This window comes from Psittacula echo, assembly GCF_963264785.1.
Source record: "Psittacula echo genome assembly, chromosome: 1".
Taxonomy (NCBI): Eukaryota; Metazoa; Chordata; class Aves; order Psittaciformes; family Psittacidae; genus Psittacula; species Psittacula echo.
The window spans coordinates 106,184,389-106,211,856 of NC_137735.1; the positions used below are offsets into that span (position 1 = coordinate 106,184,389).

Sequence of the window (27,468 nt, forward strand, 5' to 3'; positions counted from 1 at the left end):
TCCTTTGTTTATTACCATTATTTATTACAATTTCTTCCAAACACATTCTCTGACTGTCCTGATTTATTAAAAATAGCAAAAATAATCCCTAAATCTAAGGGATGCATGTACGATTCTATAATGCAATTTCCTGGCTTGAAGTGTCCAGGTAGTGTGTCTCTAATGCTGAAATTTCAATCCCAACTTTTTTTTTCTTTCCTTTTTTTTTTTTACCTCTTCTTTGCCTGCTAGTAAAGGCAAGTCCTCTTTGCAGCAAATTGTTACTAAGTTGCTTGAAGTCTCACACTAGAATATTACCTTAAAGTGTGAAACACAATTATTAGGTAAGCTCTTTGATCTGGAACCGCAGAATCAGAACTGCTTCTTCAGTGACCAGGGCAGCCTTTTACTTAAATGCCCAAACAGACCTGTGACCCAAAAAAGAGAACTGTCTTACAGTAGTGCTCAGTCTTTTTAAGTGGGTCATACTTGACTAGTGAGATGATACTTTCGGCTGCTTTCTCCTGTTTTAACTGCAAAATAGATGACAGTTAACCAAATAAGCATTTCCATAGAAAAATATCTTTTAAAAGTGATCCAATCAAAGCTATGTTAATCAGCCAGAAGTAAGGAACACAAGTCAGTCTGTAGATCTAATACACTACAAGCATCTCCAAACTTGTGCGTAAAAGCTGCATTTAAAAAGGGGGAAAGTAGGAAATCTACATGTATTTGTGATTTTTAAAGCAAGTCTTTTTAATCACTGCTTCTTTTAGATACAGTCCATTGATCTACAGAATGTAGCCATACTGTGGATGTTGATATGTATCAATTGTCGACTTGGAGATTCAAATGTATCTTGTAGATCTCTGAAAGCTCCAAAAATACATTAGTTTCTAAAAAAAAAAAAAAACCCTGTCGCCATTCTTGGGTTTTATTTACCTGTTCAGTAAAAGTGCTGGCTCATCAATAGTGTTTCCTTGAAGTCTGGATATCTTTCTAATTTCATGCAACTTCTGTCATAACAAGTTCAAGTTGAAATACTAATCGAAAAAAGCATTATTTTATCAGAACTAGTGATTAGTTTCTAAAAACTAATGTTCTTGCTGAAAATAACTGATCAAGTGGAATTTCCACTAAAATTTTTCTGTGACTTTTTTCCTTGGGTACATCAAGTCTTGTTTCTGTGCTTCAAACTGCGTTTTGCTTAACATAATTACCTGTTTCTGCAGAGATACAGTTGAAGTTGATAGCGATCTTCAGAAAAGGTATGTTTTATAAATTATTCCATTTCTGGGTTTAGTGCTAAAAACATGTCCTGTTTGGCTAGATGAGCTATGTGGAATTATTACTGTATTAAGGAATGCTTTGTCTAAGAGCAGGTCTTCATACAGCACAAGGTGATAAACATGCAGCTAATTAACAGGATGCATAGGTCCATGCAATGTTAAGGTTTTCTAATATTTCTTTCTAAGAAGACACTCTGACTTGCTTAAAACTTTACCCGACTTGTTAGCATTGAAGTTAAGGCTTACCTTACCTCAATGGGAAGGAATGAATGAAAAGCAACAGCTAAATAAGACGACTAGGGAGGTGGAGGAAAGATCTTGTACTCCTCTAGGATTGGTGCATGTAAATGCTTTTTTTGTTTTAACCTTGTCACATGCTTTTTAAAATAGAACTACCACAACTATGTTAAATAATGCTACGATGTTACAAGGTGACAAACCAGAGTTAAGATTGGCAGTGCAGCATAAGTAAACCCTTTGTGTATATATGTTATAGGATAGTTATTAATTACATGATTGCTTTGTTGTGATTTCTTTTTCTGTACTTGGATACCTTACTTAGAAAATGTATTGGTTTATATGTAGCTGTACAGTGTTCTTTTTTATGAAATAGAATAAAATATTTCAGTTGGAAAGGGACATACAGCAATCATTTAGTCCAACTGCCTGACCACTTCAGGGCTGATCAGAAGTTAAAGTATGTTGTTAAGGGCATTGCCCAATGCCTCTTAAACACCAACAGGCATGTGGCATCAACCAGCTCTCTCAGAAGCCTGTTCAGTGTTTGACCCCCCTCTCAGTAAAGGAATGCTTCTTAATGTCCGGTCTAAATCTCCTCTGGCACATCTTTGAACCATTCCCACATTCCTATCACTGGATACAGGGAGAAGAGCTCAGCACCTCCCTCTCCACATCCCCTCCTCAGGAAGCTGTAGAGAGCAATGAGGTCACCTCTCAGCCTCCTTTTCTCAAAATTAGACAAACCTGGAGTCCTTTGCTGCTCCTTATAGGACATTCCTTCCAGTCCTTTCTCCAGCTTTGTTATCCTCTTCTGGACTCATTCAAGGACTTTCATGTCCTTAAATTATGGGGCCCAGAGTTGCACACAGTGTGCAAGGTAAAGCAGCAGATTTGTTCTACTTTCTTCTCCAAGTGGAGCTCCCGTGGGAGAAGGAAGATACAGTTAATAGGCCACATGCTGCACTGCAGTTAGTCTGGCTTTCCCTTACCCCTTCTCTTATGGTCAGACAATACAACTTCTGTTTGAGTTCATAATACATGCACATTTCTGGTAAAAGTTTCTTTTAAAATGAAAGAAAAAAATTAGTTCTTACTAACAGTTTCACTGAAGAGAAATTCTACCATCTTCTGAGCCCAACCTAGTTCCATGTTTGGGCTTATCAGACTGTCCAGAAGATTCCTGATTTCGGTGAAATCTCAGGGTGATGAGCTGGAGTCGGTGTTATTTGGCTCTGGCTGCTGGATCCTCACTGGTGTCAGTGCTTAGTTACAGGTGGAAGCAGCTTTTGGGGTCTTTCCCAAAGTTGTAATCTCCAACTGTCCTGCTTCCTACTTCCGTTTCTCATAGGAAACAACTGCTGACTGATTGACCTGTCTGCTTATAATCCTGCTGGTACAACAAATGTGTCTTTCAAAGTGGACATATGTTAGCAGGTCTCTCCTCTAGAATGGAGCTGAGTACTGTATGAAGTTTTTCCACTGCTGAATTAAAAATAGCTGAAGAAATGCTGCAGAAAGACTAAAAATATTTGTATCAGTTTGTCTTTCAAACAAAGAATGCCCAGTATTTGTATGGAAACTGCCTCCCTGCAAGTACCAAATCACACGTACTGAATTGGCAAGGTATCCTAGGCCATGTTCTGAAATTCTTAATAGATGGTGGTGAATAATACAGTGATCTTGGGGAAGAAGAAAGATTATTGCCTTTGTTTGAATCATCCTTTATATTTTCCTGTTGCCAAGTGCTTTTCATGATATAAGTGCTATGGTTGTCTTTCGCTTACAGTTTTATTACAGACTTTCCAGTCATTGCTGTAGGGTATATGAAAATACTTAATTTTTACTTTTTCTGACCATAAGCAATTAAAGTGTATTTTAAAGCCAGTATAGGCTGGGATTGCTTTTTTCATCATTTTACAATAAGATTTTGGAAATAAAAACATGAACAGATACTCTCTATTGTAAAATTTATATAAACAAATAAAATTAAGCCTGGACTTAAGTTATTTGAATGTTCCATTAATTTTTTCTCCATGATAAAAATAGCCTCATAATTATGAAATATCCCCATAATATCTTCACATAGCTGAATGGAATATTGGAAGTTATGCTTTGGTCTCTTTATGCTTCACTTGCTAGATAATTTTTAGTTTAGGAATTTTTGTGGATTCACTTGTGTTAGAGCCATAGTAAATTTGTATCATTTTCTGTATTTTCTCAATTTCATGGGAGGAAAGAAATACCTAGTATTAAATATGAAATATAAAACTGTATTTGTTTTTTCTAGGAGTGAAGATGAAGAACATGTTAAAATAAAAGATTTCAGGTACTAATTTACAATAAAAGTACATTTTGCTAGTAAATTCTAATATTCACAATAGTAAAATATCAGTTTGTGGGTAGCATTCATTAAAACTATCAAAAAGTTAACAGTGAACTTTTCCTCACCCCGCCTCCCAAATGTGTAGTAATTTTTAGAGCTTCCTTGAGGATTTTGTTTACTGCTAATTTTAATGTATTGCAGAATCTGTCAGATGGTTTAGCAAAAACCTGAGGTTAAAATTTTCACAGTGAGGTTTAAATGCAATACACTGAAGTTCTGTATAAAGTGGGGAGCTGATACTCAGTCTGTATGCATTTGAGAATCATTTTTTCTAGACTTGTCTGCACTTGAAGGTATTTAAAATTTATCCCACTTGAAAATGGATTCACCTAAAGCGTTCTTTTTAGACAAAGAATTCTTGTTCTGGAACAAGTTTTTGAATAGGGAATTATTCAAAGTTTGACATTGCATTTTGAATTCACATCTTACCTGCATCCAAATTGAAATTCACATAAAGCACTTGCAAGATTTGAATTGCTGTGTGACTGAATGCAGTCACGAATCATCCAAATATTTTAAATTATAGAGAAGCCACTTAATAAAACTAGAGCTGTTTTATAGAGTTGTTTTAAAAATAGTGTCTTTAATTTGTCATGTGAACAGAGATGTAAAGGCAGAAATACATAATCCAGTCTTCTGTCAAAAGCATTATTTATAAAGAAGGCTAGCTAATAATTGTGAAGTGTTCCCATAATTTACGTAAAATGGAAGGAATGAAAATGTTCCAAAATACGTTTATAGGGTTTTTTGTTTAACTCCAAAATCGATTCTCTTTATGTAGTATCCCAGATTGCCAGACAAGATTGTTTTGTACATTGCTTCAATAACTTGCATTTTGTATTGTTAATTCCTGTCTTTAAGTTTTGGTTCGTGAGTTGAAGGGGAAAAAATAAACAAGATTCTTTGGTGGTTTGCTTAACAGTTACCTTCTTCCAGTGTTTCTCTTCTCAAGCTTACTGGGAAACTTGTTTTTCCTCCTTCCCCTTTGTAACTGAGGTATGAAAGATAATGCTGATAAAATTAATTTTTTGAAGAGTCCTTGGAGAAAGAAAAGCTAATTGCTTGGATAATGACCAGAGTTATTTGTGTGGAGAAGGGATTTATTTTTAGGAGAAATAATAACAATAATAGACAGCAAGGTCTTTAAAACTGTACTTTCTTTTTTCTCAACAGGCCAGGTGTACTTAGCACTATTACCTTTAACACCTTCTGTTATAGTATGCCTAAAAGGAGGAGTTTCAGTTGTCCCTCAGTTTGGTTATCTATCACTGTGCCTGGTCTCAATCAGAAGGGAAAATAATCTTTGTTTTAATTGATTAACTAGCTTGTATTCTGGGTAAGGTGGGAATAGAATGAATTAAGCTTTTCTTGATCTGCTGGAGAATGTTAAAGGGGAAGAGACCAGCTGGAAAAGCTAAGATACTCCACTAGAAAGAATTAAAGAAAAGATGACCTGAGGTATAAATGTAGTTGTGATGTGCACTGTCATGTGCCTTAGAAGGGGTTTTCTGATGAAAACTGTCCAGGAAGGGATGCTCTCTTTCTGTGGTTGAGTTCTTGGACAGAGACTTACCAAGAGATGAAACCTGAGACACGAGGTGTGTAAAGAGGCTGAAACCCTTTCTACTCACCTTATCTGGTGAATGCAGGGGAAAACTTTCTGAAATAGCTCTGGTGAAATTGCAGAACAGAGTTCAGTGATGCTTTAGCAAGTGCTGAGAGCATTCTTTCTTCAAAAAAAAGTATCAATATGCATACCACATCCTGGTTACACAGGACAGCCAGGTAGATACAGGGCCAGGGAGCAGAAATGTCTTCCAGTGATTACTAATGACATCAAAAATTCTCTGGTATACAGTAAGGTGTCAGGGATGACTCTTTGATGTCAACGGAAGAATTTTAGCTTTTGTAAGCCGTCTTAGCCTCTTGTTCCTGCCACACATAATCAAGTTTTTGCTTGAGATACTTTTTCCCCCTCAATATTTCCCAACATTATTGTGACCATTTCTGCTTTGTTCAAGTGAATCCAATTTAATTGACAAATACAAGTAGTGTATGAAAAGCTGTTTCAGTGCAGTAGTACTTCTTGTGATATGTTCCATTCCCAAAATTTAGTTGATTAAGATTATCAGGAAAATAATGTGTTCTACATCTTTCTTAAAATAATTTTTCTTCTTAGAGAGGCTCACAGTCAAACAGAGAAACGAAGAAGAGACAAAATGAATAATTTGATAGAGGAATTATCTGCTATGATACCTCAGTGCAATCCAGTGGCACGAAAGCTAGACAAGCTTACAGTGTTACGGATGGCTGTGCAACACTTAAAATCTTTAAAAGGTGGGTTTTAGGAAACTAATTTTGAAAGTCATTGTTCTATCAGGAGTCATAATGTGTATCTTCTTTGATGTTAAATAAATCAAAGGTCATTTATTTTGCGTTTCCTTGCTCAATTCAGTTCTGAGTCTGTTCTTCATTTACATTTATGTTTGTAGCTTCCAGGACTTCATTTCTTCATTTTGCTTAGTATAGCAGGAAAAAAGTCACCCTTTGGTGTCTGATATTTTTTGTCTGTAGGGGTATGACTTGCAGTCAAATTACTCCTTGATTCTTTTTTAAAATTACAATAATCAAGCAAGTCTGTCTTTCATTATTTTCCAACCCCCAAAATAAATGTGTGTTTTGTGATGTCTCCACTTTGCATCGTACCTTCTGTAACAGGAATACCTGTGGTGTTGTACGGATGCCGACAGCTATTCTGCTAATACAGAAGCAAATAGTTTGCATACTCTTCTGTTATTCCCATGTTTGTAATTGCAGCAACCCTTTGTCTCTGTATTGGAATTTCATGTTTATCTGTTGACTTCAAAATTTAGAACATCATGTTAAAAACCATTGACAAGAAAAAGCCCACCAACAAACAAAACAAAACCCCCAAACAACTGAATCTTGGGAAGGGTTTAAGTTGAAGGCCAAGTCATTACAAAAATACCAAATACTTCTGATGAGCTGTTTGTCCAGTGTGAGATTAGGAAAAAAGTCTCCTCAGCGATGGGAAGCTATGTGAATGGTTACCTAAAGAAACTAATGGAAGTAGTTGCACCAGTATAGAGCACAGAGAACTCAAGTCTTTTACCGTGTAACTTCATGAAGCCAAAACCAGTTTCACAAAACTAAAGAAAAAATTATGTTTGGGTATAGTCATCTTTCAAACTTTTTTTTTTTGCCTGCGAGAATAGTAACCAAAAGGAATGTTGCAAGACAATACTCAAATAGAATATTGATGACTTTGATTACACTTTGATTCCATTAAAGTCTTAAACACCATGAAACATAGAGAGTTATGTCCTGATTTCAGTTAGGATAGAGTTAATTTTCTTCCTAGTAGCTCTGTTTTTGTGGGTTTGGATGTAGGTTGAGAACAATGCTGATAACACACTGATGTTTTTAGTTGTTGCTAAGTAGCACTTGCTCTTCTGATCAAGAACTTTTCAGGCTCTCATGCCCCTCAGTGGCACAAGAAACTGGGAGGAAGCAGAGACAGGACACCTGAGCTAAACTAGCCAAAGTGGTATTCCATACCACAGCATGTCATGCCAAGTATATAAACCGGGGGGAGTTACCTGGAAGGGACTGATTGCTGTTTGAATAGGGCTGGGTATTGGTCAGCAGGTGGTGAGCCATTGTATTGTGCACCAATTGTCTCTCTTATGATGTATTTCTCTCTCTCTTCTATTTCCTTTTATTATTACAAGACAAGGGGTAACGGGTTAAAACTTAAACAGGGGAAGTTTAGATTGGATATAAGGAAGAAATTCTTTACTGAGAGGGTGGTGAGGCACTGGAATGGGTTGCCGAGGGAGGTTGTGAATACTCCATCCTTGGCGGTGTTCAAGGCCAGGTTGGATGAGGCCTTGGGTGGCATGGTTTAGTGTGGGGTGTCCCTGCCCATGGCAAGGGGGTTGGAACTAGATGATCTTAAGGTCCTTTCCAACCTTAACGATTCTGTGATTCTTCTTACTGTTGTTGTTATATTTTACTTTATTTCAGTTATTAAACTGGTTTTATCTCTACCCACAAGTTTTACCTTTTATTTTATTTCTCTCTGATTCTCCTCCCCATTCCACTGAGGCGGGAGGAGTGAGCGAGCAACTGAATGGGGCTTAGTTGTCAGCTAGGGTTAAACTACAACAGAGTACCAAGAAAAAGAGGTATCAAAAATTTGTATTCTCAGTCAGCTAGCAATTTTAAAGTAATCATGGATCTCAGTGAATGGTTTAGTGCTGGAATATCCAAATACAAGTTGCATATTGCATAATCTACCAGCAGCACACAAGATTTCAGGTTTTTGCTAGCAGTGTTTCAGCAAAATAATTTGGTCAACTGCAAGAAAAGATCAAAGACTGTCTGCATTGCAAAAAAAAATGGTTATGAATAAGCATATCTAATAAGAGCCCCATTAGACTTAAGTCAAAGGAGTGTAGGAGACAAATATTCTACTAACTTGACAGTAATAGAATCATAGAATAATTTAGGTTGGAAGGATTTTCTAGAGTTCCATTGGCCCAAGCAGGAGGAGAATTTTGCATAAAAAAATATTGTGACAAATTAGCAGGGCGGTAATTGCACTTGCAGTATAACAATCATCTACAAGAAATCTTCAGCTCAAAACATTTGTATTTTAACAATAGGACATGAAAACTGGACTCCATACAGGACAGTTGTTACACATGTCTTCAAAAGAGATGCGTTAAGAAAGTACAGGATACTATGTGAGATTATGGTGAATGCTGAAATTTGCTGGAAAGTTCAACTGCTATTTACCTCAAAAAATATATAGAAGTAGTTGTGGAAATGCTTTAATGGTTAAAAGTTATTTTTGAGTACTTGCCATGGGTGCTAGAACAGTAAATGTAGTGAGTCAGTCTCACTACATTTAGTGACACTTTTGATTTAACGACAACAAAGTGTTTTATCGATTGTTGGATATATAGTACTAATGAAGCAATATTCATGCCAGAAGTCAATTGAAAACATTGGAATTATTCAGATTAAGAAAATGTTAAGGACTCTGAAATAGGCCTATGAAATGTTTGTACAAAATTCAGTTCTCATAATACCCTTTCTTTAGCAGTGCATTAAAGGTATCTGAACAGAAGTTTCCTTGGTTTATGCCAAGTAAAGGGCAAGAAAAAACTGATGGTGTGCCCATATTTATTGCTAGCGTGTGTTTATGAAGTTTATTTATAATATTTTTGGAATTTTTTTAATTAAGCTGTTTTGGTTAAAAAAAATTTCTAAAATACAAACTAAGTATAAATCTGTTAAAGTAAATTTAAAATGTAACTTTTGACATTATGTCTACAAATAATCTACTTACCAGGTTCCACTAGCTCCTATACAGAAGTCCGATATAAACCTTCATTTCTAAAGGATGATGAGCTCCGACAGTTAATCCTTAGGGTAAGTGGAAGGTATCTTTCCGCTAAATGATGTCCTTATTAAAGCTTACCATTGAGTTTTTAGTTGGAGAGTGTTTTCACATCTTTTTCTTCAGGCAAGTGCTTTGTTGTACTTGTTAAGTTCATAAACTCTGTACACTGTACAGGTTTTTTCATAAAGTGATACAGAAGATGATTTGTGAGCATGGCAGACAGCAACCCCAGAAGAGATAATAAATTTGTATGCAATCTGGATATTTAATACATACAGGTTTTTATGTTGCTACTGAAGTCTGCATGCAAGTATAGAGAAAGCTTTTAATTACACATAAATATAGTTTCAGTTATTTGCTTTCCTTAAATTTTTAAATCTTGGAAAAGATGCAGAAATAATACCCTAAAGAAAATCTTTCTTGTTTTTGCACTTTGTCCTATAACAACACCCCTTTACTCTCTCATTTGCAGCTATTTTCTTTTTCGTTTTGCTGCAATAGCAGGCTTTGCCAAGATCTGTAAGATGACTCCTAAGTTAAGCTGTTTTGCAGCTGGCCACCTCTTTTCCCAAGGCTGTGTTTAAGAAACTTTAGCTGCCGGTAGCTGAAGGTCTGATTTGGTCCTTATAACCTTAGTTGCTCTTTAGTGTGATTTATAACTTGGCTAATTAAATCAGGTTTAAAAGTATGTTTCCTTGTAGTCATAAATATTCATTGTATTTTTAAAATGTGTATTTTAAAATATGGTATCCTTGTATTTTCAGGCAGCAGATGGATTCCTATTTGTGGTTGGGTGCAACAGAGGAAAAATACTGTTTGTCTCAGAATCGGTTTGCAAAATACTGAATTATGATCAGGTGGTTATAACTGAGCTTCTTGGTTTGCTTTTGCCTTGCATTTTCTTAGAAATATTTAAACTTTTACATTTTAATGTATATTGCTATGAACAGTCCTTGTATTTAATTCCTTGGAATTTCTTTGATTTAACCTCCTTCAGAGTAAGTGAGTATCTGAAACAAAATATTTGCAACTGCTATTACTCACAGTATTCCTGACCTGAGTAATAGCACCAGATGTTAATTGATCATCCTTAACAAAACTGCTAGTCTGAGAGGAAGGGATAATTTGAAGATGTCCTCATTTATACCTCCAAAAGATTTTATTTTAAATGGTAAAGTGATTTGGGTTGGTTTGTTTTTTGTTTTTTTTTTAGGCCAAGGAAAATTGCAGTAGTGGAAGTTAAATAAAGCTTTCCTTGGAAATGCCTTTATGCTCAGATGCACTACGTAACACCTCATCCACAATAACTATCCATGTAGATACTCTTGGAGGAAACCAAGATCTTGTGATTTATCTTAGCTTGTTAAATAAGAGAAATAGGAAAAATATAATTACCTTACAGTAGTTGACATTGAACATCATGGACAATAACAACAAACAATCAAGGCATAATAACTTGTTCATATATTTATGACTTCTTCTCTGAAAATAGAGGCTGGAATAGTTGGTGCTTCCATCTGACTAGTTCTGTAACTTTGAAACCCTTTGTGATATATTCCGTTTTCTTCATAAGCAGAAGAGTAACCAATCTGGACTCTATTGCATATGTTTTATAGATTTTTAAAAATGTTTTATTTAAAACAAACCAAATCCAAACCACGAAAACTGTATCTTTTAAAATTAAAGTAAAATGAATCATGGGAACAAGCATAAAGGAGGTATCTTTTATCAAACTTCTGCACTGAATTAACTGAAGGATTAAAAAATACCTTTCTGAGTTTCTAACATCAGACATGCCTACTTCGAGACCCATGAGATCTTTGCTATTCCAGCCAAGGAGGTTCAGAGAACATGATTTACTTAATGCATGACTTCCTTAACTTATTTGTGAGTCATTGTAGGTAATGAATGTCACCCTGTGTATTTGACAAGGTTGCTATTAGCCTTTCTCAGTGGTGTACAGAATCACAAAATCATTAGAGTTGGAAGTGACCTCTGGAGATCTTCCAGTCCAACCCCCAAGAGCAGGTTACACAGGAATGCGTCCAGGAGGGTTTTGAATGTCTCCAGAGAGGGAGACTCCACAAACCACTGGTCAGCCTGTTCAGTGCTCTGCCACCCTCAGCATAAAGAAGGTCTTTCTCATGTTGAGCTGAAACTTCTGTTGGTTTAGTTTATGGTCATTGCCCCTTTCAGCATTTTCCCTTTGTAATTGGGTTAGATGGGGACTAGGCAAATGAAAGAGGCTGTACGTTTATCCTGCTTTCTTAGATGCTCTTCATTAAACTAATTTTTGGCTCTGGCTTATTGGAAAAGTGCTCCCCTTTTTATGTATGCAGTGGTCACGTAGCAAGTAGTGTGGATCCAAAGTTAGTTGCAATTCAAATCTAGCATACTGCTTGTTAACTGAAGTCATATTGTGTGTGTAAATAAAACATTTGATTTAACATTTGATTTTACAGAACCTTTTTAATGTCTGCTAAAATCTGCTGGTTTTCAAAGGGGAAGTAAAAAATTGCTTTCACTACCTTGTTTTTTGTAAAAATTGTATATTAAAAATATTAGTGGCAAATTAAATGAGGATTAAAATATTGATGGTTAGAGTAACTGTGGGTTTTGACTTCTAATGGTGTAGAGAGTTGTTTTTCTGAGAAAAGTAGTATGTGTAGGGTCATGTTCTAAAACGATGTGGTTCTTATCTCTCTTTCTGGGGTGGTGGTTTTGTTTTGGTTTTTCTTTTGTTTTAAATAGGCCAGTTTAATTGGACAAAGTTTGTTTGATTACTTGCATCCGAAAGATGTCGCAAAAGTTAAAGAGCAACTTTCTTCTTCGGATGTCTCTCCGAGGGAGAAGCTCATAGATGGGAAAAGTAAGTCATATTTGAAAGTGCTCAGATTTTTTAAAGACATGTTAATAAATGTAGTCATTATACAGGCTATATTCATGTGTTTACATGTGCATAGATGTACAAACTTGAGGTATAATTTCTATGAACCAAACATATTTGACTGCTTATCTGCTGCTTAGAATGCATTGACAGTTTCAAAGCTAGCCCAGAAAAGATTTTTTTTTTTTAGATAATAAGAATTACTGAAACGTGCATTGTTAAACATATAGCAAGATGTGGTCTGATGCTATTCCTACCAGGCATACTACTTTTTTTTCTTGTATTTGATAGGTCTTGTCAATACAAAAGACCTGATGTAGTCGAACATGGGATAAAATACTTCAATACCAAGAATCACTGTCTTCTCTGAAAATGCTAAGTGTCAATCCTAATTTAACCAAATCTTATTTTGTTTACAGTTATTTCTAATATGGAAAGCATTATGTATTGTACAGCTAATAGCTATTTAATAGCTGGCTTTTATCAGCATCTTTGCAGTTTCTCCTTATACCAGATAGAAGTTGAAAGTTTATAAAGCATATTTATTAAAATACCATTCAAAATATCAAGAGGCTTTAAAAATAGTATCATAGTTCTTTCTAGTTTTTGAATCTGTGTGACAGTCACATTTTCTGTGCCCTATTTAAGTGAAACTTTTCTCATTTTTAATTGTAAGGACAAATTTAGACAGGTAAACAGTAAGGAGAATGTTCTGGAAGCTGAAATGAAAAAAAGGCCTTGTATTCTGAAGTTTTATTGTTGGATTTTGTTTGTTTGGGTTTTTTTAACTATTTTACTGAACTTTTGTAAGCTGGCTTGCAAGTACACACAGATTTTCAAGCTGGACCAGTCCGACTGAATTCTGGTGCTCGACGTTCCTTCTTCTGTCGGATAAAATGTAGCAGGACCACAGTCAAGGAAGAAAAGGAATGCTTGCCCAACCCAAATAAGAAAGGTATTCAAACAGTGTAGATAAGGCGGGAGCTTTCTGACTTGAAATATGGTATGTTCAAGTTGTGAGTCAGTAGTGTGACCCATGTAGTTATCGCTAAAAGTAGCTGTAAAGAGTGTAGATACATACTAGAGACACGTTTTGAAAAACAGTTTAATTGTATACTTTCTGCTCCCTATTTACTCCTGGAAAAGAAGGAGGGAGGAACCTGAGTTACAGTGGCTGTTTAAGAGTGCATGGTTTGTTGTAGTCAAATTTTAGAAGTCTCAGGGAAACTTTTTAAAGCACTGGAGCAGATCAGAAGGAGGAAACTAAGTAACATGTCTTGAAGATATCTGTGTGAATAAGGCCTGCAAAATCTACTGTTTTGGAGGAAAAAAGCAAGTAAACCAACTTTTTTTTTATTTACTTTTCTGTGTTGGGTACTTAAAAGTATGATATTTTTTTTCTTTTACTATTAAAAGTTAATTTATCAGTGTAATTCCATAATTTTTTGCACTTATTTTAATCTACTTAATATTTTGATATACAGCAGTTGACTCTTGTAAAGTTTTCAGTGAATGACTCTTTTAAAATGTAATTTCCAGCTTCTGTTTAATACCTTAGTATTGATTTTTATGAAGGTGTGCTGAAATTGTTTGACCCTGAATAAATCCTACTTTTGTTTTTCAGTGTAACCTTTTACTGTTGAGATATGCTATACAATAGTAAATGTTAAAATAGGTCTGTAATTGTAAGTAAATAGAACTCAGTCTCCCTTGGTGTGCCAGTTAGCTTGGTGTGAGATAAGAATTTAACTGTTATAAATGTTTTTCAGGAAAGCAGTATTCAGAGAAGGCGCTTTGACAGTCTGAGAAATTGTGGCAAAGTCATAGTAGATAACTCATTTTTTCATTTTGCGTAGTTGATAGGAAATCGAATCTGTGTAAAGCATAATTTGTTCAGAATGGAGGTATCAGGAATTCTTTGGCAGTTTTTTGAAAGATAGTTCAAAAAAGATAGTTCAGGACACATAATGTCATCTCTATGCCTTGATGTGTATGGGGGTGTTTGTATGTTATATAGGCAGCAGAGAGTCTACCAGCCATAGAGATGAATGACAGTGTAAGCTGTAATTTAAGACTTTTAAAATATTTGTGTTCCCAGAGAATTGAGGATTTCAGAAGCCTGAGATAAATAGAAAGCAAGCTGGGTTGTTTTGGGTTGCTCTCTTGACCAATTCTTTTAGCAATTGCAGTAAGTTAAAGTCATCATGTTCACAAAAGGTGAATTGATTTGGAAGCTACAGAGAGCCTCTCTAGTTTATTTTCATTTACAATACATATCACAGTATCACAGTATCACAGTATGTTAGAGATTGGAAGGGACCTCAAAAGATCATCTAGTCCAATCCCCCTGCCAGAGCAGGAATACCTAGATAAGGTTACACAGGAATGTGTCCAGGCGGGTTTTGAATGTCTCCAGAGGAGACTCCACAACCTCCCTGGGCAGCCTGTTCCAATGTTCTGTCACCCTCACTGAGAAGAAGTTTCTTCTCAAGTTTAAGTGGAACCTCTTGTGTTCCAGTTTATACCCATTACCCCTTGTCTTACATATGCAACCATATAAAGAGAAAGTGATCTGTGGGTTACCAGACTGTTGGTTTACTTTTATTTCTGTGACTCTTTTTGAACTGCCAACACCTATAACTTATCTTCCTAAATCTTACATAGGGTTAGAAGTGCTCTCTCCAGGTAAGCCAAAATTAAGTTGTACAAAATTAATTAAAAAGTACTCTGTAAAAATATCTATCATTTTGTACAGTTGTTGGAGGTAAGCATAAAATACAGTTGCTGTGGTCTTACAGTGAACAGAATAAAAGAAGGTAATTCAGTTTACTTTTTGAACCATAACTGCTTCTTATATCATTGCTTTTCATTAGATCACAGAAAATATTGTACCATTCATTGCACTGGGTATATGAAGAACTGGCCTCCTAATGAGGTGGGAGTAGAAGAGGAAACTGATGTGGAAAAGAACAGTAGTAACTTTAACTGTCTTGTTGCAATTGGGAGGTTACACCCTTATATTGTTCCACAGAAGAGTGGAGAGATAAAAGTCAAAGCAACAGAATTTGTTACACGGTTTGCCATGGATGGAAAATTTGTTTATGTAGATCAGCGGTAAGCATTTTGTTCTTTAACAAAGAGAAAATTACAATAGCACCACCAGTTAAATTTTCTCATCCTTTCGATCAGAACTGTGATTTCTCAGACAGGATAGAGTTTTTAGGTGCAATTCATTTTGAATCTATGAGTAGTTGCTCTTTGTTTTTTTGTCAAACAAAATGTAATGTATAAAAGTAAGTGTGTTGTCCTGTAGGAAAAGGTGAGGTAGCAAGATTAAAATGTCATAAAATGCACTCATGTTCTTACTTATTCATAAAGAAAAAATCTCAAGTTAGAACTTTGTAGTGATGTATATGACTGAAGCAATAAATGCTTCACCAAAAATTATACTTCTTTAAATCTTACTATTTGGAACAAATACATTCTGTCTAAATGAGGTACCAAATTATTTAATTAGAAATGAAAGTGAAGTTCCTATTTCCTGAACTTCCTATAGCAGACTTTTATTTGATGTAGAGACTGAGTCATTATTGTCACTGGAAGCTTTTTATTGCTTTCAGTCATCTTGTCTGCCATCTAATAGTGACAGTTTAAACCTATTCCTTAAAGTAGCAGAGCAAAATTCAACTACTGGTTGGTTGTTTGATTTTTAATGACTCCTTCTACGTGACTTCTAATGGGAAGACCTAATGATTAAAAGTATTTTGTGTGTACTTGTGGTTTGCATGTTTAAACACTGTTATTTTGTCTTTAAATTGTCATTCCTTGCAAATGGATAATTAGCAGCAAATAATATTTCCTGGTTTTTAGAGCTATACTAATGCTGTATCTTTTTCCCAAACATGAACACAAGCATCTATTTCTTTACTTATTAATTTTCTGCTTTATCTGATACTGAAGAAAACAGCTTTGCAGTTGTTTGAATCCTCTGTAGTTCATGTTTTTATTTCTAACAGTGCAACAGCAATTTTAGGGTATCTGCCACAAGAGCTTCTAGGAACTTCATGTTACGAGTACTGCCATCAAGATGATCACAATCATCTAGCTGAAAAACATAAAGAAGGTACAAAATAATTGGTCTTCCCAGACTACTTACAACTATGATTAGCTGCTGTGTGAAAACACTACAAATCAAAATATCAGAAGCTGAGAATTAAGAAAGCTGAACTATCTTAGCATTGTCCTTTTCCACATCTGTGTTAAGGCATGCCTGCATAAAGCTTGTAATAAAAGCAGAGAGAAACTTCTGTTGCCTTGGATCTTGGTGCAGTGCTTTAATTGCAAGGGAATAATGTTAATGCTTCTTTCAACCCTCTGCTTCAGTTCTTTGAAAGAATGAGGAAGGAATCTTGAAAAGCAAGTGTGCTAATCATATAATTAAAGACATTGATTATGAAAGTTCACGAAGTCAGGAGGCTTCCTACTAGTGGTTTGCAGAAGCATACTACTTGGGCTTTAATTTAAGATTAATAACATTGCTGAAACTATAGTTTGGTTTTAGTAGGGGTCCTGTCCTGTCAGTTGTTGTGGCATATAGTTTGTGTTACTGGCCATCAAAACCATTTTGGTTTTATGATGCTATGAAACAGATTTTTATTGTTATTAAACTTTATCTTTCCAAGAATAAATATGGTGATTACAACTTTCCTTTCTTATTTAGTGCTGCAGAATAAAGAAAAAGTATTTACAAATTCCTACAAATTTAGAGCAAAAGATGGGACTTTTGTTACTTTAAAGAGTCAGTGGTTTAGTTTCATGAATCCGTGGACCAAAGAACTGGAATACATTGTATCAAACAACACTGTGGTATTGTAAGTAATGCATATGACCTCCCCGTGTTATCTTTTTGTTGTAATTACAGTTACCATTAACAGGAAGCAACCTGTTTAAGAAGCAGAACAAGACTAGAAAATACCAGCACTGCACAAAAAGTTGTTGAGTAACCCGGAAAAACATTTTTTTGCCTTCACCAGTTATTTTTATTTCAGGCTTAAGTCATGGATTTGACTCTGAAAACTCTGCTATTTCCCAGTAGGAAAAAAAAAAAAAAATAAAGGAAGTGAAAAAATTCCTTTAAAGGCAGAAATGAAGGGTCTTTTAAGAAAAGTATGAAAATGTGAAGTTAGTTCTGCTTTTCCCTCTGAGTTTTACAAGACTGCATGTCAGTTGACCTAATTTTAAATGTTACCCTACCTACTGTATATGAGAATGTGGAGAAGCATAACTGATAGACTGTAGAAATGCAAGGCAGGACAAAAGATCATCTCCAAGTTGACTGCAAGGGAGGAGCCTGTGAGACAGTGAAGTCTGTATTTAATTCTTCTTTTTAATTCTTTTTAATTTTTTGTGGCTTTCAAATGAGCTGTAATTTGGGTTGATTGTTCCAGTGATACTGAAGATCTTTGTCAATGACTGGGTTTTTGAGAGGAGGACAAAGTTGTCAAAGGGGCCTTTTCCCATTCTGTAGCTGGTTCATGTCTTAAGTCAACATGTCTGTTTTGGCCGTGTCCTTTTTCTTCAAGAAGACAGAGAAGAGCAGTTAAGGCAATCTATGCTATCCAACAGCCAAAGGCCACTTTTGCCTTCCCTTGAGCTCTGGCCATCTGCAGCTGTCTGGAGAAAGGAAGGTAGGCAGAGGCTGCTAGTGAAAGGCCTGCCCCTTGTAGCAGTTTTTTCTGGTTAGCTGGTCTCCCTCCTAGCAGTAAATATAGTGTTCTTGTTCTCTTGTCATGGCACACAGACAACTATATTGGCCTTTCTTTATTTGGAGAATAAGTGAAAATAATATTTCACCCAGTGCTTCAGAAACAGTACTAAATACTGAACATAGAACCATGTTACTAGTTTGAGGATGTTAGTTTTTTCTCTGTGTAAAATTCTTGTTGAAATCAAACATAAATGTGCTGGGGTTTCCCTGTGAAAAACTTGCTGATTTGGGGTCTTTAAAATAATTTAATTTATTTAAATCTTAGAGGTCATAACGAGTCAGCTGAAGATGAGGTCCTCTATGGTTCCCAGCCTGCAGAAGGCAAGTGTTGTTTCTTTACAGTTATTGTAGGTGCATGGAATCTCTTTTATTCTAGGTTGTGTGCAAGAAAATACTAATTGTTTCTAAGGCTAATTCTGGTGAAAATTTTTATTACTCACAGCATCCTAATTCATATCATTCACATAACTCTGATCAGAAAAGCCTATATCATATCTTTTCCTTCTAGCAGCTTCTACTATAGCTACTATAATATCAATATCTTATAATATAGGATAGGGTATTATACCTCTGTCACATCCTGTGTTCATATTTTGCCTTGTTTTTTTAAGAAATGCAATTGTACTGAGTTTACCTATAGAATAAAGGGTGATGCTGATATTGATATATATTTTGTTAATATTATTCTGCTGCACATGGATTCTGATTTCTATGTAATTTTTATCTTTTTTATATAATGTTTTTATCTTTTTTTTTATAAGGCTTTTTATTTTTGCTTTTGAAATTGCTCCTTTTAATGACTGCTTTCAGTTTGTGAAAAATTCAATGGTTTTTTTGTTTCATGTGTTTTGCGTTGTCTGTAAGATACTGGAGGTGGTAATGATTAAAGCTAATTTCACTACTGGAGATCGGGAGTTTTCACAAATACATTATTCACTTATCTTCATGTTGCAAATGAGACAACTTCCTCTCCCATGAGTCAGTGTTTTAAAGAATTTAATTTCTGAAAATAAGAGATATAGAACAAAAACTGCTTTAAAATGAATCATTGCATCATTGTCCTTGCTCTGTAATGAAACTGCTACAGACTTAAGGCTTTCTTTTTGTTTTGTTTTGTTTTAACTGTAGATGCCATAAAACAGTCTTTAGTAAGTGTACCTGGAATGTCCTCTGGAACAGTTCTTGGTGCTGGAAGTATAGGAACTGAAATTGCAAATGAAATATTAGAATTGCAAAGGTAATAAATGCTTAACATCATACATTAGGCTTTTAAGTAAAGATAGAGAAGAGGTATATGGGAGTATGTGAGGGTTGTTCAAGTTTCATTTTTATTGTGTTACATATATAAATATTTTTAGGTTGAGCAGTGGCTGTATGAGATACTGATTGATTATAATCTAATGTTAGTCTCATACATGTCAGAAAACATCACTGATGTCAATAAATAGTTTTGTTCTGGGCATGCAGCTTCCTTTGTTAATGAAAGTAGTATTTAATTGTGACTTCAGAAGTGTTAACTGTAGTGCAGCTGCTTCACATGATGTTGAAATGGGTAGATAAATCATTTGGGAATGGAAAATTAGTTGTCTGTGAGTAATGTTTATATTTTTCTGATAGCGCTGCTCTGCTAGGAGAACTTTCCTTGAAACAGTACTCAGTGGAGCACTTTCATAGCCTGTATTGTCCTTTGCCTGGTTATCCTGAATGCAGGCTAAAGTGATAGCACAATTCCCTCCCATACCCAGCCATAGATTAAAAAAAACCTCACTGCATCATTCCAAAGGGGAATACATACAAGACTCAAATTGGGAACTAAAGATTGGCCCTTTTAAAACTAACTAGTGTTAGCAGGTACACAGCTTAGGCAAGGAATTTGAAAGGAAGAAACTTAATTTTAATATGAAGATATCTTAAGTATTTTTTTGTGGTGTGTACCCCGAGTATTTTTTTGTGGTGCCTGACTTGCCATATTACTCTATGTCAGTTTGTATTGTATCATTTGTTGTCTAAAAACAATTTTTAAGAAGTCTCTGAGCCCCCTAATTTCATGACTTTGGGATGCACATGCACAGAAAAAGTCTGTTTCACTCACATCTCTTTCAGGAATTTAGGCTTCATCAGATATAACTACTTTTGTTAAGGTCAGATTTAGGATCTGTACTATATATCTGTACTATAGTACTATCATCTCATCAGCACAGGAGAAGTTATGTAAGTCTTAGTTTTGGGTAATGAAGCTGTCCCTCAGACTTTAGATCTTATAATTCCAGTACCAGGTAAAGGAATGCCAAGATATTTTTTGTCTGCAGAGCAGTGCGTTTCAAGGTCCCACGTAGTTTTTTCCGCTTGCACTTTTGCAACTGGATCTGAAAGAGTAGTAATACTAAATCTTTCAGGAAGAAGTACACCAGTTTTGGCAACAATGGTAATGGTATAAGGAATAGATCTCTATCCTAGACTATCCTGAGTTGGAAAGGACAAATGAGGATCAAGTCCAACTCTTGACATTACATGGGGTAGCTTAAAGTTAAACCATATATTTAAGAGTGAAGTCCAAACAGTTCTTGAATATTGACAGGTGTAGGGTCATGACCACTTCCCTGATTGTTCCAGTGCTTGACCATCCTCTCAGTGAAGATGATGATCTTAATATCTTCCCTGATACAGCTTTAAGCCATTCCCCATGTCCTACTGCTGGACACCAGAGAAAAGACATCAGCACCTCCCTCTCTGCTCTCCATTATAAGGATGTCGTAGACAGCAATGGGGTCACCTCTTATTTTCCTCTGAGATGAACAAACCCAGTATCCTCAGCTGTTCCTCAGAAGTCATGCCCTCTAGTCTTTTTGCCATGTTTGTTGCCCTCCTTTGGACACATTCTAATATTTTTGTATCCTTACATTGTGGAGCCCGAATCGGTACACAGTACTTCAGGTGAGGCCACAACAATGCTGAGTATAGTGGGACAATCCCTTCTTTTGATTGGTTAGCTTAAAGCACCTCAGGATACCACTTGGCTGTCAGGGTGAGTTTTTGACTAACATTGAGCTTACCATCAACCAAAAGCCCCAAATCTTTCAGCAGGGCTGCACTGCCTGTTGTCCTCCAGTCTATAGGAATATCAGTATGCCCATCACTTAGTCAGTTTCTGCTGTTTCAAAAGTAAGCATCAGCTCGCCTATGAGGTTGTTAAGGGAAAGTGTGAAAAGCTTTACTAAAGTCAACATCAACAACATCCAATGCCATCTTCTCATCCACTGTGCTAGTCACCTCCTTGTAGAGGGTTTTAAGGTTGGTTAAGTGTGATTTCCCCTTCATAAATCCATGCTGAAGTCCAGCATTATCATCATCTTTTCAGCTGTCTGTTCATCAGAAAAAAAGTATTTAATTTTCTGAAACAGTGAAAACCGTGGTCAGAGCTGAAGAGTGTGATGAGTTACAGTGGTAGATGTTTCTTACTCTGTTTCCATTATTCTGGTATTGCATTCCAACTGTGAAGCCACATCCTTTTACTAGAATAGTCAAACTGAACAGGGAAACATTCATTTTCAATGCAAGGAAGAAAAGAATAAATATTTCAGTTGTGATGAAAAAAATTGCTACTTAACAGCAACAAAAATTAAGTCCACCACAAGGCATGTTGGCAGGTTGCTGGAATTCTCCAGCAAGGAGGAACAAAAGCACTAACAACAAAAAAAGGATTGATACCAGCAGCAGCGAAGATGGGGTGTTACATTTTGGAAATACCATTGTTAATGTCCTCTCATCAGTACCACCTAGACAGAAGGAGAGTCACTTATTATTAATAAAATTAACCTATTAATATCTTTCTGAAGACTGAAGAAGTTGGCAGAAGTTCTCATCTCTAACTGTTAAGATCCCAGGCATGACCCAAGAGCTTAATTTGACTCTTGTTCTAGATGCTTCACTCACCTCAGTGTGATGTTCTTGATTGAGATGACCTGACTTTTGCTGAAAATGCTTATCCATGTGAGCGTATGTGTCATCAGCTTAAGGAAACAAGTTGAAGTAGATGAATGCTAAATTTGCTGAATGATGAAAGAATGAATGTATTCCTGCGAAAATCTTCTTCAAAGCTACACCTTGAAAGTTCTGGTATTTGTGTTTTTAAGAACCACAAGCAGTCTGTAAGAATTGACTGTTTCTGGAAATGTCTGGATGTAGTTGCTTGCACCCAGCTGTAGTTCACTTTTCTGGAGTTGTTGCTGAAAACAATGCTGCATTTGTTTCCTGCTGAAGAGCAGAACTTCATGCTATTTCTTCATTTCTCATTTGTATGAAATCAAGTTACCATTTTGTACACACTGAGGAAATCAGAATTGGACAAAAGAGCGATCAACAGAGGCTAACACCAGCTGCTTTTCATCAAATACCTTTGTGACTACAAACCTAATCCAGTAGGATGAGTGCATTTATTACCTGAATCTGCTCTCTCCATTTTTAATACCAGTAAGATACAGATGGTTCTCAAGCTGTCCATCAGGCATCATCAAGTTTTCTTAAAAACTCCAGGACTATGCTTACAGCTCTATTTACAGCCATATTTGAATTGAATTGGCATCTGATGAATGATCAGTTACAGCAATGCAGTTAAAACAGTCTATTCAATCTGGAGTTTCTCTCCTGGCTTTTAGAGATGTCAGTGCTGCTTATCAAATGGCACATGGGAAATTGGAATATAGGGAACTAACAAATATTCACCACTAACAGCTATTGATAGGCTGTTTATTCATCCATTTTCTGCCTTTCCTCCAATGCCTTAGCACGTTTCAGATCTGATGAAGTGACAGAAACAGAAGCATCCAGAGTACCCCAATTTTTCCATAGCCTTGTCCTTTGGGAGTTAGGAAGAGCAAGGGGAGATGGGAGCAAGCTGTTCGAAGGGCCATGGTATGACACTTTCATTGTTAGTTTTGTATCTGGCACATTCGGTAAGGGAGGTTGAGCGGTATCTCAAAGAATTCTGCTAAAAAAAAGTGGTCTTTATTTTTAGTTGGAATAATTTGAAAATATGGAAAGACAGGTATAACAAAATAATAGTAGAGGGAACATTAGAAGGATGTGTTGTTTTCTATCATTTAGCAGAACCTCCTTATGTTGTCTGTATGCTAGATGTATTTGAAATGTACCTATTTGTCTCAGTATGCGTGATTCTGAAACTGTTACTCTTTGGTCTGTCAGTGCTGGTGATTCAACAGAAAAAATAAAAGTGTGCTCAAGTAATTATGACCATTGGCCTTTATTGATCTCTTTGTGTTACCAAAACTTGGAGCAGGAGATTTGGAATCTTTAGGAGAATTTAAGACAGCATTGTCTCAGATTAGCTGGCTTGTGCTTCATCACTGGGGAGGTCTGGTGGGTTCTGCAATAGGCTATTTTTCAGTTGATCAATGTCACTTGGTAAATCAACTAAACATACACAATTTTAGGTTACATTCTTCACCATCTGAGGAGTTAAGTCCATCACATCTCTTGAGAAAGTCACCTTCTCCAGCTTTAACTGTAAACTGCAGCAATGTGAGTATGTCACTGCCTGTAAAAATCTGAAAATAAGATGTTAATGTCAGATAGCTTAAAGCCTATGTTGGAATGAAATTACCATGATTTACATTTTTGTGAAAGGCTCTGTAAGGTATTGCCCAACTAACTGGCAACTGTGAAAATCTTTTGAGAGATATGACAGCAGTAGAAGCTCCAACCTCACTTACAGGGGTATCGGTTCTAGTCTTAAGGTGTCTATTCCGGAGACTGAGAGCACTGCAGTCTCCACTGAGTTATTAGGATCTCTGCTGAAGCTCTACCAGTAAGCTAAATATGAATGTGATTCATGTGATGAGGACTTTTCTGGATTTGGGATTGCATTAAAACTTCTGCTAAAAAACTGTTAGAGGGTAGAAATGTCTTTATCTGTTAACAACCTAAATATAAATAAAATGTCAGTTCTTGTTTTCTCTAACTTGTCCTTTTAATGTTCTTGAAGACGCTTTTAAAAAGTCTTTGCTGTATGTTCTCAGTTCTTGAGTATTTAAAATTTTTACTTTGAAAAAAATAAAAATAAAAAACAGTAAAAGCTTAGTCTTCTAAAAAGTGATAGAATATGCTATTTTGCTAATCTAGTAGTGCTGGTAACACCACAAACTATAACTATTATAGATATTGACCATATCTATGGAATAATTAGGTATTTTCTTAAGTATATTGTATGTTGTGTGTTGCGCACTGTATGAAAAGACGTTTACTTCTCCATCAGCATTTCTTTGAATGTAATTTTTTTTCCATTTAAAGACAGTTTGTCTTCCCAGTGCAGTTTTCATTTCCTAACAATTCCGTTCTGGACTAGGGATTGTTTTGGCTTCCTCCCTTGTTTATGACCAGTTCTCCTATGCCTTACTGCAGGTTTTTCTCCCTAAGAGTTGGTTGAATTCATATATACTGAACTCTCTAAATCTTGCAGCATCTCATCATAAGGATAACTTCATTGTAATCATTGAAGGTTTTTCTTTATTTTATACTTTGATATTCCATTTGTTCTTAAAATGCTTTTGTAAGGCATTTCAACTTTATTAATTTCCTAATAGAATGTGCACAAGTCAGACAGCCCAAGAAACCTCTCCTGCTAAATTGCATGTTTGAGTTACATGAAACAAATAACAAAAGGTTTTTAAAAAGGTTGGGTTTTTTTCCTGGTATGTTTGGGTTAGAATGACTTCCATCTCTATCGTTGCTAGCCTCATCTTTCTGAAGAGCAAAGATTTTTATCATGATGGTAACAAAATGCAAAATAATAGAGAAAAGTTTATAATTCATATGCTTTAATGCATATAGAACATGGGAGCTATGAGGGTCTTTTATCTTTTAGCAGAATGTGTCAACATTGACAACCATGATGTCACTGGGGATTTGTAGTTTATGGTACAGGACATGGAATGTATATACCAGTACATTCTGTTGTGCTGAATCTAGTTGCTGAATATTGAGCCCTCAAAGAAGATGCCATCACTCTAAAGTATACTTATACAGATGTATAAGTAGCACCTTTTATTTAAGCCAAGTCCAGTGCTATGTAAAAATTATTCTTAGATGCAGTAGATCTGCATAGTTTTCATTTACTCTATTTAGTTCTTAGTATTTTGACAGTGATTTAAGTTTCTGAAATGCAATAGTTGTGACTAAATTCAGGATTTAATTCTGTCCTTTTTACTACTTCTTTCAGGTGCCAAATAAAGAGTTGATTCAGTTATGTCCTTCGGAATCAGAAGTTACAGAGACTTCAGAACAAAACCAGGGTGCTAGTCCATATCCCAGTAATGAACCTCTTCTGGGTAAGATTTGTTGCTCTTGTAGGTATTTTGAGGGTTGCACATGAAGACATTTCTGATAATGGTGTAATTTTTAAGTGCACAACTTTACAACCATGTATAAATTGTAAAGAAATTTGTCTGTCTGAAGATGAGAGGACTCTTAAAACTGATGTGTTATCACTGGAAGGCAAACAGCAAAGTTTAGTCAGTGATTGATTTTTGTGACAAAAATAACATTGTGTAATAGAAATTTACCATTGCATTCTTGCATGCCACAGTTTTAATTAGGTACTTACTAGTTCTCTTTGCAGAAAATAGAGAATTTCAGTGCATTATAATGGAACGTTGTAGTTTGTGAACTTGTAAACTTTTGTCCTTTAAGCACTTCATCTCTTTCTTAACTGCAAGCTGTGAATAGTCAATACAAAGGGCTGGTCAAAATGTTTTAGAAAGAATTTTATTTTTCCCTATCCCTTAGTTCAAGTGTGCACTAAAGCAGCAGTTTGTCTGGATATAGAATTCCCTGGCCTTGTAAGAGGAGAATTCCATTGTGTTGTTTTTAATATAAAAGGCAAAATGCTATAAAAGTAATGTTTATGCTTTTGCTGTATTTCATCTCTTAGAAACGTTTCCATCTCCCTCTTTCATTTCCATTACTAGAGCTTTATTTATTTATAACCTATAACTTTCTTCCAGTTTCGCTATGAGCTCTTTGTATAAAAGAAAATCCCCAAGGGGGGAAAAAAAACAAAGGCAAATCCTCAAATAAGTGTTTGAAAAAGAAATCCAAACCAACAACAGTTATCCAAGATAGGCAAGGAAATGTTTTTCATTGATACTTGAGCCAAAGCATTTTACCTTACTTTTGTTAAAGGCAAGGGTATAGTGTTTATTTCTAGAGCTAACACATAGTAACTCTTAATGTTCAGGAGTTCGTCTGGCGGAGTAGATCAGAGGAGAATTCAGGTATACAACTGTGTTTCCCACTGAAGTGACGTAAAGTAGAATGCAGTTTTCTACTTCAGTGACATGAACTTTACTGCATGGATACAAGTTTTGTTAGCTAGCAGTTGGAGGTAGTCCAAGGGATCAGCAAGACTTAAGTCATTGTCTTAAATCAAGTGATCTATGTCCTTGTAACTGTTTGTGGATAGCCATTATTTCTATTACTTGATTATTTTTTTTTAACATATGTTTACCTTGACTTCAAACGAAGGTGCTATTTAAAAACAAATATGTTTTGAAAGTTACCATATTCTTCATGCTTTCTACTGCTTACATTAACGTTTTAATAATTTTATAGGTGGTAGTTCTCAGCTGGACTTTGATGCAATATGTGAAAATGATGACACTGCTATGACAGCTCTTATGAACTACTTGGAGGCTGATGGAGGACTTGGGGATCCAGCGGAACTCAGTGATATACAATGGGCTCTCTAGTTTTGCTTTTTCAAAATAAGAAGGAATGTAAAATCCGTAATGCACAACAACCATACATCCTCAGTACTGTATTATAATTTTGTAATGTCTCATTTGAATTCATACTTATTGTCTATATATTTCTAAAGACTGAAGCCTTGTTCAGAGACAGACAGTTTCTTCTGATGCACCTATGGAAAAATGCAATATTTTTTTCATGATGGGGAAACCTTGTAATTTTAATATTGAACCATCTGTAACTGGAATGCTTAAAACACTATATTTTTGCTAAGAAGCTTTAACCAAAAGATACTGTACAGTGTACAGGAATACTTTTTTCTTAGTTTTAATACTTAAACCTTTTATTTATTGTTTTTGTTTCAAATGGTAGAATATTGATTATCCATGTTGCTTTCTGTAGAACGTACTGTACTTACACAGTTTATTTGTAACTATTAAATTTCATTGAAATGATGAATTGCACACACTACACTTGTAAAATAAGGTATTGTAATTCTCAAATGAAGCAGTTTGTGATTCCTTGTCCTTTTCAGAATTGCAATTTTTGTAGTCAAAAGTAAAAATAAAGCATACAGCTCTGGGAGCAAGGATTTGCATTGGAACACCATAACAATAATGTTTTGAGAAAAAAATGGTCATTTCTCCAGTACATAATAAGGGTATAAGAAAAGATCAACAAAATCTTAATTACTGTTCTGTATTATTTGTAATGTGTTATTATAGGGGCAGT

The 27,468-nt window shown here is 35.5% G+C and overlaps 1 protein-coding gene across 1 annotated transcript in view; it reads left to right on the plus strand.

Annotated features, from left to right (window-relative positions):
- The window catches only part of BMAL2 (basic helix-loop-helix ARNT like 2), a gene marked incomplete at its 5' end in the record, with an annotated part of 35,424 nt that extends 8,547 nt beyond the window's left edge, over positions 1-26,877 (plus strand). Inside the window, 15 exons of the mRNA XM_080631986.1 lie at positions 1,212-1,247; positions 3,796-3,834; positions 6,071-6,228; positions 9,272-9,351; positions 10,087-10,179; positions 12,074-12,191; positions 13,021-13,164; positions 15,083-15,323; positions 16,226-16,332; positions 16,930-17,080; positions 18,242-18,297; positions 19,105-19,213; positions 23,427-23,514; positions 25,211-25,319; positions 26,602-26,877. Of these exons, the coding sequence (XP_080488112.1) occupies positions 1,212-1,247; positions 3,796-3,834; positions 6,071-6,228; positions 9,272-9,351; positions 10,087-10,179; positions 12,074-12,191; positions 13,021-13,164; positions 15,083-15,323; positions 16,226-16,332; positions 16,930-17,080; positions 18,242-18,297; positions 19,105-19,213; positions 23,427-23,514; positions 25,211-25,319; positions 26,602-26,738 (1,666 nt within the window). The 3' untranslated portion in view covers positions 26,739-26,877. The remainder of the gene's footprint in view (positions 1-1,211; positions 1,248-3,795; positions 3,835-6,070; positions 6,229-9,271; positions 9,352-10,086; positions 10,180-12,073; positions 12,192-13,020; positions 13,165-15,082; positions 15,324-16,225; positions 16,333-16,929; positions 17,081-18,241; positions 18,298-19,104; positions 19,214-23,426; positions 23,515-25,210; positions 25,320-26,601) is intronic.
- Positions 26,878-27,468: the final 591 nt, after the last annotated feature.